The following is a 13,142-nucleotide window of genomic DNA, read 5'->3' on the forward strand; positions in this document are numbered from 1 at the left end:
CACAGCAGCAGGTGATTAAAAGCTTCTTTCTGTCTAAAGATGCAATGCAGTGTGATAAACTGCTGGAGTGCTTCTAGTGGACAGCCAGCAAATGGTTATTACCCTTCCCCTCAAATATATTTGCACTGTCGAAAAGATAGCATTTCTGCAATGGGAAAGCTAGGATCCATAACTAACTTCAGTAGACCTAAATTACTTTACCAGCATACTATTAGGATACGCAGACCACTAAAAATATGAATAAAACTGTTAATTCTAGTTGGACAAAATGTAACTAGGCATGGTCCATGAGTATTAACAGCCAAAATTTTAGCTTTTTCCCTTTTTGAGAGCCTTTTAATTGATGCAGAGGTCCAATAACATCACCCCATTTTAATTTGGTAAATACTGCAAAACTAATGCTATTTTAACCTAAATTTTAATTAACAAGCAAACAAACTGAAGTAACACCAGGGGAAAAAAAACTAACCAGAAAAGTAATAAAGTATTTGATCAACACAAGCAAGAGAAGGCTTGGATTGAGACCCGGGTGACGACATATGAATATTCGCAACTTCCCACATCTTGCATTGGACAAATAGTCCACATATTTTAGCTTAAAAACAAAACAAACAAACAAACAAAAACCCTTTTTTTAAAACACCAATAACTAAAAAATATATAATAAATGTAAGAATAATACTGGTTGGTGCAGCACATTCTTGGCTGTTTAAAACATCAACTTATTTCAGTTTTTAGTTCAAGTCTACTTTTGTTAACTAGCATTAGATTTTTGTTAACTTTATTAACCACAAGATTTGTGTTAGGTGTTTGTAGTTTTTACAGAGTTAAAATGAGGTGATGTCACTAGATCTGTGAATCAGTTAAAGGCCAGGTTTGTCTATAACTAGGCTGTTGTAGTAGTATTACGTTTTCTTCAGATTTAAAGAGTCTGTATATCCAAGTAAAGTCATTGTCTTCAAAATAACCCTAGCTGTGGGATACAACAAATTGCTAAAGCTCCAAATTATGCTGGCCTACAGGAACAATGTTGTATTTCCAGCCCCTCCACCCACCAATGCCAAAAACCACACAAACACCAGATGAAATGATTTCAGTCAGAAATGTATATTAAATTAATCACTTATTACTTTAACGAGCACAATGTACAGTCAAAGAACAGGCTATGGTCCATTAGTGCCTTAGACAAGCAAATTAATACATTAGTCACTCGTGACACACAGGGGCGAGAGTTGATTTAAAAAAAACAAAACAAAAAAAACAAAACACAAACAAAAACAAAAACAAAAACCGATGCTTCAGGTCATCTTTAACATGAGTGAACATGTAGCTGTAGAGGAGACTGTGCAGGAAGTCCCTCGACTTCAGAGGCATGAAAGGTCTGTCATGTTATTTAGCATTTGCACTGCCCCAGAGAGGTCTGTGTACAACTAGCATCTCTCACTTTAAAGATACAGACATGTAAATCCATATCTGACACATACAAATCATTTGTGTTTGAGCATGTGTCAAAAGGAAAAGAAAAAAAAAAAAAAAAAGAGAGAGAAAATCCCTCCTTCCTTTGTTGGTTTTCAGAGCCAGCAAAGGAGCTAGTGAACAAGGTCCAATCCCCTCGACAAGTGTCACAGTATTTTTCCTTTAACCCACATAAGATTTTGTGCCTTTTAAACCAGATTAACCTCTGAGAGAAAGGAGTGCACTGAATACAGTGTCCCTGGATCCAAGCTACAGTTCAGCACAGAGGGAATCTCCTACAGTAATTCCATCAGGGCTTTCGAGTAAAAGGAAACCACTGAGGTCACAAATGGAAATCACAGCACACGTAATCCATGTATCATTTAAAAAACAAAAAACAAACAAACAAAAACCCAATAACTTATCACGAAAACACTGTTAAATGGGCCATTGCATTAATACCTGGGCAATAAACACACAAGGATGGAGCTTTAAATTTGCCCAAATTATATCTGAATCCAATAAATATTAAAAACAAAAACAAGATGCATTAAGTGAACTGCAATACAGAAAAATACATCATTGTCATTATTTCATTTAAGCAGCGCCAAGTGAGGAGTCCGAGGTGCAGAGTCCTCACGTGGCAGTGATTCTTTTAAACACTTCAAAAATTGCCTACAGACCAAATGTACTGTTCTCAGACACAGGAGCTACACAACTATTGATAGGTAATCAATACAAAGCATGTGATTCAATGGATCTAAATCAATTGTACATTTTGTAAACTGAATTTTAATTAGGAAACAAACCACCCCAAACATATGGGGGGGTAGGGGTGGGGTGGGGGGTCCCATCTCCAAAGAGTCATCCATTTTGTTGCATAATGTCATAAAAGCTTGGGCAAGAGTTCTTTTAGCAAACAGATTAAAGTCGCAAAGAGTCAAAACTAGGATCATCTTCCAGGAAAAAATTTGAACTGAGGTATCAAACAACCAACCGTGTGTCATTGCTGGAGGTACAAAAGTGAAATTCTGGAAGAAATTACAGGACACTGCTGTTTTCCAAAGCGGCTGGAATGTTGACCACATTTAACCCCTCATCCCAAACACCACACTGACCTCTCCTCTCACACAGTGAAAGCAGAGGTAAGGCAGATCTGTGCAATAAAATATGGGACAGAGGCTGAGGGTACTTAGGGACTGTACGGGAGAAACGAGAAGTTCTTCATGGCGCCACCCAGTGTCACGCCGGCCTCCTGCATTTCGTACCTGAGGACAACAGTGTTACGATCAATTCTCTTAATGTCTCGTATCGTTGCTACATTTTCATGAGTGGCAGACACCAACGTACTCACCAGTCAGAGGTGGAGACTGTGTAGTAGACGGGCAGTGGGGGGGCAGTGGAGAGGCAGCTTAGGTCCTCTAGGCCGCACACCCCCATGTTGGAGAACAGAAGCCAGTCTCCCACACTGAGCTCTGGTAGCAGGCAGCGCTCCACCACCTGGTCCAAGGGGTCCAGTGAGGGCCCCCACAGGCTGCTGGCATACATTGCCTCCTCAGCACACAATGCACGCTGGGGGGGTGGGGCAAACAAAACCCATCAAAACGGGCAAAAAAAACCAGACAACAGTAACCATGTGCGTGAATTTTACCCTGGACCGCTGAAATTATTAATCAGTTAGATACAGCCTTAGTTCCTTTACCTAATGGTTTTAGTTTCACAGCTCTCATTATGAGTTGCTCAAAGCCCAGAAGGGGAAACGTTTGAACCCTTAACGTATCAGGTTGCTTTGGATTATCTAGGATTTTGTTCTACAGGACAATGGAAATGTAAAGTGGAGAGTAAACCTGAGGAAGAGGCCAGCTGAGGCTGATCATTACCAAGAGCAATTAGCACTCAAGGAGGGAACACTTATGGAAGAAAAAAATAAAATAAATAATAATAAAATAAAAAATAAAAGTATAGTTAACACACCATCTGCTGTTTAAAGCACTACAACGTGCAGTATTAGCACAGACTCATGCGTTTTCCATGTTTGTTTCTCTGTTTGGACAGTGTTAGCTATTATTTAGTCATTGGGAACGCTCAAGGGGCCACAATGCAACATGGTCTTGATCAGTGTAATCCACTGCTTCTGTACACTAACACTATAGCTCTTCATATATCATCTGATGTGAGATCAGACGGATACACAGTTATTGGTTTAGTCTGGAAAAACAATAACTAATGTGGTGTCTTATTACGGTTCAATGATAAAAATCCAAAACAAGACTTCTTCCTCAAGTTCTCAAAATTAAATTGACATCTTCTTAGAGCTGCTATCACATGATCTATTCAGTCATGAATTGAGTTTAATCTCCTCTACTAACCTTGTGTACTGACGGGGCAGGGATGGAGTTTCCCAGCAGCTTGCGGCCAAATGGACCATAAACACCCTCATTCATGTAGTACAGGAACTCAGCATCCTCATTGTTCTCACCTGAGTGAATACATTAGATAACCATTTTAGAAATCTAAAACAAGAATTACTTCAACTAGTTTGGTTCTGATTGTGTGAAAAATTAAATAATCACAACCTCAGAGAGTAAAGTAACTCACCTTGAGCTAGGCTGTCCCAGTGACGAGTCACCACCTTCTTGCCAATCACGTTGACAGCCAGGCTGAAGGCGGAGGCCACGTAGAAGCTGCCCGGCTGGGCCAAGACCTGCACACCAGAAAGCTGGGGGAAGTAGGCATCCAGCAGTGGCCTGACTGCAGTTTCAACCTGCATACAATGAACAGAGAGATCAGATATTTTCAGATTAAAAAACAAAAAGACAAAAACAAAGGACTGGATCATAGGAATAAATGCTTTTGGAGCTGAAACCTGTAACTTCATGTTTCTTGCTAATAAAGCAGTTAAAAAGAAGATTGAAGCATTTCTAAATGACTCACTTCAGTTCACTACTTGCCTGTTTCAGCTGAAACTCCGAGCCAGTAAATCCACCACCAATGTCAAGGATGTTCATGTTAAACCCCACTTCCACCTGAGTAGATACAGATAAAGACAGTTGTCATATCAGATAAAGTCATTTCAAGACAGAATACTGGGGGGTGGGGGTATCAAGTTAATATATGTCTACTACTAGAGTTATGATTTCATAATTAGGACAGCACTCACCCCCATGTCAAACACACAGCGGGCATCTGACAGTGCATGGGTGTAGGCCTGTTGCAGGTCCTGGCAGGAGCTGGGGATGTGGAAGGTTACCCCCACCACCTCGACTCCCAGCTCCTTGGCTGCTTCCAGCAGGTGTCGGCAGCTCTTTAGAGAGGAGCCGAAGGTCATGCTGGTCTCAGCTGCATGGGCCTCTGTGGTCAACTGCAGCAGCAATCTGGAAGGGGTGGGAGGGGAGTCAGATGCATTTTAAATTAGACCATGGATCTTCTTTTGGACTTTGCGTTTATTAAAAAAAAAGTTTGCTCATTTACTTTGCATTAGGGTGCAGACGGGCAATCTTGGACAACTCTGCCTCATTTTCACACACAAGATGCTGGATGTTGTTCTTGGCAGCATACTTGATATGTGCCAGTTGCTTGAACACACTTGAGAGGATGATGCTTTCCGGTGGTACACCATAATCCAGCACCAGGCTCATTTCAGCCTGCAGATAATAGGATGCACAAAAAAATAAATAAACAAAATAAAAAATAAAACCACACACTCATTAAAACAATCAAAAGCAGTACTAAATGCATTGCACAAGTTGAAAGGATAACAGTCATCAGCTGACTACCAATCAATGATGCTTGTAATGTAATTGCCCTTAAAAAAATGAAGTGCTTACATAAGAGGATGAAGCACTTTGCAGCTTAAAAATAATTACTGACTGAGTCAAAACTACATGAAAAAGCTTACCTTGTTGGCGCAAATGAAGCCTAGGCCCAAGGATGCCAGCAACTCAATGACCGCAGGGCTGCTGTTGCACTTGACTGGGTAGTAGGGCTGCACATGTGGCACCAGGCTCTGCCAGCACAAATGCTGTCGCATCAGTGCACCGAGATCACCCACCACAAAAGCACTTTTCTCCACCTGAGAAATCAGAAAGAAGGTAGGGTGCAGGTAAACAAATTTATCAAACATGTATAACTACAAATCCCATCAGATTAAGTAATTCACTGATGCAAAATAGGATTCGGGGATAGCCTCAAGAGAGTGTTATAGAAGCTGAACTGACCAGAGCCTGTTCACAGATGTGTCCATCAATGACATCTTCCAGAGTCACTCCTCCCTCCAGTAGTTCAATGATGTAGCTGGGTTGGTCAGCGAGTCCTTTCATCTCAACCGTATTCCGTTAATCCGACAATCATAAAGAGCAGATAAACAAGTCAGGGGGTCACGACTGAGCCAATGGGTCCTGCCGGTATGCAACAAACTGGAGAGAAGAGGTAAAAAAAACAAAAACAAAGAAGAAGAAAGGAATATATGACTATGGCCTTTAAAACAAACAAACAAACCAGCTTTGTGTGCAGAATTTAGTCATTCACTCACACACACCTTCACTACAAAAAAGGCATGCATCTTTGTGTATAAGACACACATAGCTACTCACATGGACAAGTCAGGAGATGGACCTGTCCCTTTATCAGCTAGGATCCCAAGGTGGCTCAGCGTTGAAGTCAAAGTGCTCCCGGTAAAGAGCCGCCCCTAGGCCCTCTGGGTAGCGTTCATACACCTGTGCAGAGACAGGGGAGCCCTGAAGTACAAGCACACTCAGTATTAGATATAGATCCAGAGGAAAGACACTTTCAGGAAACATGTAGCACAGCGTTGTTAAGGAGGCTCAACAATCCTGATTGTTGCTTTTGATGTTTAGGTCTTATCTATTGAATATTTGTCATGGGTCAAAACCTGAATGACACAACGCCCTTATCGGTTCAGTTACACCCGACTTAATGCCTGTAACTGAACTACTACCCCTGTCGTTAGTGTTTTTATGGCTGCTGGTACTCCTTACGCGATAGCCGTCCAAATAAAACACGCGCATGCGCTGTAGTACTCACAACAGTGTCACAACTTGACAAATTGAGTATTATTTCAATGCGCAGACAAAGCATAACCCCTAACTAGAGCAAACAGATGTAATACGTTACATTTGACTAGTTAAAAGAAATTTGTATTGCTCAAAGGAAACGCCATTGTGACAAAACACACTGCTGAAAGGTTCATGGAAACGACAGAACCGCTAACTGACGACGGAAGGAGCTTACGTTAGAGCTGGGTGTCCTTAGAATTTCAATAACAAGCCGCTAAATGACACAATAAACGAATAAAAGCTACATAGTGGTGCCGTGACTGCGTCACAATTTCTTAATACATTGAGCTGAACACGAAAACACCCGGAAAACACATATTTCAATATGTGGCTCGGTCATGTGCAGCAAGAAGGCAGAAAGACGAGCCCGCCATGTTACGTCCGCCCGCTGAATCCAAAGAACTCAATCGAAGTACTTCGCTGTACTTACGTGAGATAACGGCCAGAAGGTTTTGGAAAATCGTCTTCTCTTTTTCGGCGGAATTTTTAAAGAGTAGTGGGCACAATGATATAAGAAAGAAAGACGGCTGTTTTTGCCATATGTTTAGGCGAAGAACGCGCGTCGCTCGAGTAGTGTCTTCTCTGCCTGAGAGTGGGGTGGAGATAGACTGGAAAAGGAGGCTGGGGAAGAGGAAAAGGTAATCAACGGCTCGTGGGCGTGGCTTGAACGTTCAGTTCGACCAATTAACGCTCTGCATTCGTGAGCGCATACCAAATACGCATTTCCGAAAATTATACAGGCTGCAGTACATCTGTGATGTTTTTTCAGGTTGCATAACCATAAACTTTCCAAATAGGGCCACCCAGTAAATGAGCTCAAGAATACAACTGCTCCGTTTGTCAGGGAACAGCTCACACGCACTTTTGTGGTTGCTACAGAGCTATAGCTGCTATATTTTATATTTAGGAAAATACTATGTATAGGGCATAAACACTATGTAAAATCATAAACAGAATGTGAAAACAACATTTTCTAGAAAGCAGTAATTGTTTTTTAAATGTCACATTTGTCAAAAGATATCAGCTATCAGCATCTGTCTAATTTCCAGAGATAAATAGTATTGTTCAGGCGTGGCTGAAACTTTGCACCTGCTTTGTGTTTAGCTCAGCAGTTCGCTGTGAATGAACAACGAACACAACAGATTAAAATAACACATTTTCTTGATTTCTGTTGAATTCAATATTTAAACGCTCTGTGACTGTGCCAGTAAGGGTCTGCTGTCTGCATCAAACTTGTGAGAAAAAGGAAGAAAATACCTGAATATTACCACAGCAGGTTTTTACCACATTAGTGGAAAAAAACACACAGACCAGATGAAAATAGCTATCTTTGCAGAGTGTATACTCTTATATCTGTGGTTTTCATTTACTGATTATCTTCCAGTATTCTGTTTAGCCAAAGAGAAAGCTTCTGGTATTATTACCAATACGACTAAATACAAATGCACTGTAAAATGTAAGCAACCGTCTTTGCATATAAAAATCACACGGACAAGGCAGGAGATGTCCGACTATTAGTCGGAATTCAAAGTGGAATTATTTATAAACATATTAATGCAAATATAAATTATACTTATAGCCATGCTGTTCAATTTCCAAAGTACATTAAAAAACAATATGCAGTAAATATGCCATCACTGTGGATTCTTTGCACCTGTTGGCAAATACCTTCAGATTATTTGCTATCTTTATGAAAGTCAATGGTGACAAAACAAAGCACATTAAATTTACAATAGTATAATAGTATAATAGTGTGCTTTGGATTTCTGTTAATTGCAGCATTTCTGCCTGTAACCAATTTCAATTTGTTTGATCTTTTTCTTTGGTGTAGTGGTTTAAATACTTATCTGTAAAGAAAAGAAACTAACAGGCTGAATGGTGAACCACAGCTGAATAATATATTATCAAGTCCAAGTTATGTTTAGTCAGTTTTTTTCACTATTTTGTATTATTTTGTATTAATTGTTGTCTGTTGTGGCTGTATTGACAGTGTGCATGTAAAGATGGATGAATCCCCACTTCAGAATAAATCTAACTATGGGTTACCTGAAGCTGAACGTGCACCTGAGGCCAAACATTAGAGAATGTATGCATGGGAATAAGGCCCGCACTTGTTAAACTTGATTAAAAGGGTATCTAATTAAGTCATACCCACTCAACCTGCCCTGTCTTTAGGTAGCCACCTGAGTCTTTTCCTAAAGCTTTGCTTGGTGACTCACACTTTTATGACACTGAGAACACAAGACATGCAAACAAAACACGCTCCCCGTTTCAGTTGTACACATTTTGGTATTGGTGCTTTCGTCACGTGATGAAATAAGATGTGAGAGTTTTTCAGAATGTTCTGTTCTTTGATCCTCAAGATCTGTCACGGTCTCTCATAGCCTTATTTTGGCTGCGATAATTTCAGCTTAAAAGGGATGTAAAATTAATTTCAACAAACACACAGTTCAGTATGACGCTAAAGCACTGGAACACTGCAAAGATAAGTGCGGAAACACAGCCTGCGGGCACTTTAGTCGTATGACTTTCTGTTGCACCCAACCAACGTGTTGCACGTCTTCACCCGTGTGTTTGTAAACAGCGTGGAGGTCCTAGAGCGCTTATCTTCGCTTTATGACGCTGCAGTAGACACAATGTTCACAAAACAGCATGACCCAGAAATGCTTAACCAAACAACATGGAAAGTCCCATCTGGAAGCACTGCAGTGAATCTATTTATGACCCTCGCCTGACCGGTGTTTTCAACTGTTTTGCACATATTGCAGAAACAGCTAAACAAATTACTGTAGTTCTGAAAAATTACTCTAAAGCTTAATCTAAAACTTCAAAGTCTATTTGGGCAATTTGGACAAGAAAACCATCAACTGAAGTATAAAAGTATGTGCTTCAAGTTTCATATTGGGGCCCATGGGGTCAGGAGTAAATTAGATTTAGTCACTGTTTGTAGCAAATAAATTCAATTTACCACCATAACTAACAAATATTTTCAAAGTTAACACACTTTCCATTGTGTGAAGACTTCAGTAAGAAATCTGCAGGGATGTTTCATGTGCTCACTGCAGTTTAAGTAATGTTACTAGAAATATTAAGACAGAAAAGGCAGTATCACATTTTAAAGGGCCTGATGACTAAAATGCACTCACTGGACACTGTGTTAGGTACACTTGCTCAACTGCTCATTAACACAAATATCTAATCAGCCAGTCACATGGCTGGAAATCAGTGCATTTAGGGACGTAGACAAGGTCAAGATGACCCACCGAAGTTTAAATTGAGCATCAGAATGGTGAGAAGAAAAGGTGATTTAAGTGACTTTGAACGTGGCATCGCTGCGGCTGTAAAATGGGCTGATTTGAGTATTTCAGAAACTCTACTGGGATTTTCCAAGGCAACAATCTCTGTAAGTGCAGAACAAAAAAAGAAGCATCAAGCCTGAAAAACACACATTTAGAGCAGAGGAAAAGTATACAGTCTTTACTGGACTGTGTGCAAAAAAAGAAAAAAAAAACTAATTTCAACCTGTTTACCTTGCTTACCTTTTTATGCTGTACCTTTTTATGCCTTAACCTTCATAATTTGTGTCCACTATATTAATGTATTTGTGATTTAAAAGTTCAGTTTCTTCCTTTCTGTACCGACCTCTTGTGGTAAGATGTAATCATGTAACTTCTGTTCTGTCTTACTTGTCAGTTACTGCCTTTAGGTGGCACTGAATATCTATGAGACAGCAATCTTCAGGCATTGGTCATTTGTCAGTAACTTCTATCTCTATACAGTACACTGAATACTTAACCTTTTTGGACCTTTTTATGTTGCTAGGCATAGGCAGGATAATGGCATCACATCGAATTTTAAGCGTTAAATATACACAGTGACTGATTTTTATGTAAACAAAATAACCTGCTACTAAATAACCCTTTTGAAGTAACTCTCAGCAGTTATTTGGACATGAAATAGTTGGTAGACATGTTATTAACCCTATGAGAAAATTGTTACTTTTATTCAGGTACAGTGCCATCATAAGGCTACAGGAAACACTTTTATTCAAACACAATTTCTTGTCAAAATGGCTTTAAAAGAGATCTGTGGCAGTATGTCATAGCTCAGCTGTACAGAATAAAGATCAAGTGTACAGGTGTAAAGAATATTTAAGACCTAGTTATGCTTGATTTAGAGAGAAACTTGACTAGAACAAAGCTGTTGTTTAGTTAGTATATCCTCGTGCAACAAGGACCTGTACCAGCAGACAGTTTCCTGCACAACGTTTATTTGTACAAGGACTTTATACAGTATTTCACTGCAGGCTTTCCAGCCCACTCTCTCGCTCTAGATCTGTGCTGGAATAATTTGCAAGTGCACGTTAGCGAGGCCCCTTCACTGTCCACTTTTAAATCACGTCTTAAAACCCACTTTTATTCTTTGGCTTTTAACCTCAGTGAGACTTAGTTTCTCTTGTAATGAAATTAGTTATTTAATTAATTATTTTACTTTTTCTTTTATTTATATCTTATGTACTTTTATTATATAGTTCCTATGTACAGCACTTTGTGTCAGCTGTGGTTGTTTTAAAGTGCTTTATAAATAAAGGTGATGATGATGATATGGTTCTTCGCTACATTAGCAATTGTAGTGAGCAGAACTGGTACAAAGTTTGCAATGTTGTTGAGTAGAACTTTTAAAGGATTTTTCTTTTTGATTTCTGTCAGGATTGTCTGGACCATGTCATTTCTGATGCCACGGGAGAAGATGGCCTGGGTTTCTATTGATGTGATAGTTTTGGAGACTCGATCCAAAGGGATCAAGGAGGGGGAGGAGGACGCTCCCAGAAGCCGTGCAGCATTCTAAGAACTACTGCTATTACCACTTCCTGTGCGGTGAGCAGTTTGGAGCAATGCTCCTGCTTCTTCTCTTTAAGGATTTTAATGTAATTTCTGACCACATTGAGGAGTTTAGGTGTTCTGTAGAATAAGTTCAAGTTAAAAAGTTAAAAGAAGGATCTTTTAAACATATTTAAAGCATCACAGAAATACTGAAACACTGTAGCTGGACCGTTAACAAACGTACGTCAGATGTAACTCACTGAAATTTAGGAGGTATGGCCTCTGGAAATTTAAGGAGCATCCAGGCTTGAAACTCTATGTCCCTCATTATTAATAATGTTCACTACCCATACCTGAAACAGAAAACATATTTACAGTGCAGTTTTGTTTAGATATTATGTAAAAATAATGAAAAAAACAAATCTCCAAATTACCACAAGTCTTGTGAGTTTTCTAGTCTCACCAGTTTCAGTAGAGGTTTGGCTTCTTTTTAGTCAAAATCCTCAAGTTCAAACTCTCAAAGCCTTCAAAAGAAAACAAAACAGAGGTTTTCTCTCTGCATCTACACTTTAACACAAACAGACTGTCAGGTGTGACGGGGATGGTCTGTAGGTATCAGTGTAACTCACTGCTCTCTGAGTGTCTCTTTGCTCTTCTCCACCTCTCAGATTTCCAATAGTGATGTGTGATGGGATTTGATTCCCCTGCTGAAGTCTAAGAAACTCCATCATCGTTGTAAAAATAAAAGGAGCCATTTCATCAACACCACTCTCAGGTCCTCAGATATTACCTGATATTTTATGTCAACTGTGGGTCTTACCTGAGCCCTGTAGCCTGGAAGATATCAGCAGATCTTCACAGCCATGTTATAAATGGGTGTATTGAACAACACCTGTCAAAGAAATAAGAAGTTCCTTATGGCTACTTAAGTCGATTCTCAGTTTGTCAGCTTAAAAACTACATCAAATTCTTCAATTTGTTGAAATGCAGTACAAGCAAAAACTGTCACATACCCTGATGGGTTTGTAGATTCCTCTACTTGCTTCCATTGAAATGTTGTTGTTGTATCACAGTCGAGAATAAAAACTGTCAAATACACTCCAAAAATTGTGTAATGTAAAATGTCTCCGGACTGGTTGTTTGCTGCTCTTTGAGTTCAGCAGGAGGAGGTGAACCCACAGCTGGGAGTGGTTCCCTGGTGTCTTGGAGGATCTTACTTCAGGTTCATGATCATAATTATATTCTTTCTGGTCTAAACCTCAGACAAGAGCTGGTCAGATGAATTGGGTCAGCTTTCTGAAGTTCTGCTACAGAAAGGGAACAAGGACAGCCACACCTCCACCTTTATCTGACAACACATCTTTGACGATTTGTCTTCTCAGTATCATAATAATTATATTGTCAGAATATTTTTGGTTGCTAAAAACAACTAAAAGCATAAAATTCCGTTTTCAAAATTCAGTACTGATGTCCCACATTATGAAAAGTTAGCCCAAACAGTGTACAATGTTTTTTATTCTGTTGACCAACGTAAAAACTTTTCCAAAAAGCAATTAAAGAGATTAAACAAAGATATTTTGAACGGCATTTTGGAATTACCTGATTTAGCAGAGCTACTTACCCACTGTAGCTCCGTTCATTGACTTGAATTAGGAGGGACAAGAAAAGTGAATTCAACTGACTCCAATCTACTCACATCTAATGGTGAGATTTTACATACTGTAACTTTAATGATACTTGAAAATAGCCCAGGCGCATGGCTGCTAGGTGAGTACACAGTCTGTGTAAT

General features: G+C 39.6%; 1 protein-coding gene and 1 pseudogene across 1 annotated transcript; both read right to left on the reverse strand.

Moving 5' to 3' along the window:
- Positions 1-1,088: 1,088 nt before the first annotated feature.
- On the reverse strand, positions 1,089-7,175 carry azin1b (antizyme inhibitor 1b). The gene is made up of 11 exons (XM_006787808.3): positions 6,961-7,175; positions 6,048-6,191; positions 5,673-5,870; positions 5,354-5,527; positions 4,927-5,099; positions 4,616-4,829; positions 4,407-4,481; positions 4,054-4,219; positions 3,825-3,934; positions 2,810-3,027; positions 1,089-2,723 (listed from the first exon to the last, which is right to left on the reverse strand). The coding sequence occupies exons 3-11, from the start codon at positions 5,772-5,774 to the stop codon at positions 2,648-2,650; spliced, it is 1,308 nt and encodes a 435-aa protein (XP_006787871.2). The 5' UTR covers positions 5,775-5,870; positions 6,048-6,191; positions 6,961-7,175; the 3' UTR covers positions 1,089-2,647.
- A 3,923-nt stretch (positions 7,176-11,098) lies between these two features.
- On the reverse strand, positions 11,099-12,402 carry LOC148096744 (uncharacterized; annotated as a pseudogene).
- Between the last annotated feature and the right edge of the window lie 740 nt (positions 12,403-13,142).

Source organism: Neolamprologus brichardi, chromosome 22 (genome assembly GCF_056152115.1).
Source record: "Neolamprologus brichardi isolate AB-2024 chromosome 22, ASM5615211v1, whole genome shotgun sequence".
NCBI lineage: Eukaryota > Metazoa > Chordata > Actinopteri > Cichliformes > Cichlidae > Neolamprologus > Neolamprologus brichardi.

Coding starts and splice junctions, on each gene's coding strand:
- azin1b (XM_006787808.3), bottom strand. CDS start 5,774: ATGAAAGGACTCGCTGACCAACCCAGCTACATCATTGAACTACTGGAG. Junction 4,482..4,615: donor GCTGTGTGTTTGACATGGGG/GTGAGTGCTGTC, acceptor GTATCTACTCAG/GTGGAAGTGGGGTTTAACAT. Junction 3,028..3,824: donor CTGCCCCGTCAGTACACAAG/GTTAGTAGAGGA, acceptor CCACCCCCCCAG/CGTGCATTGTGTGCTGAGGA.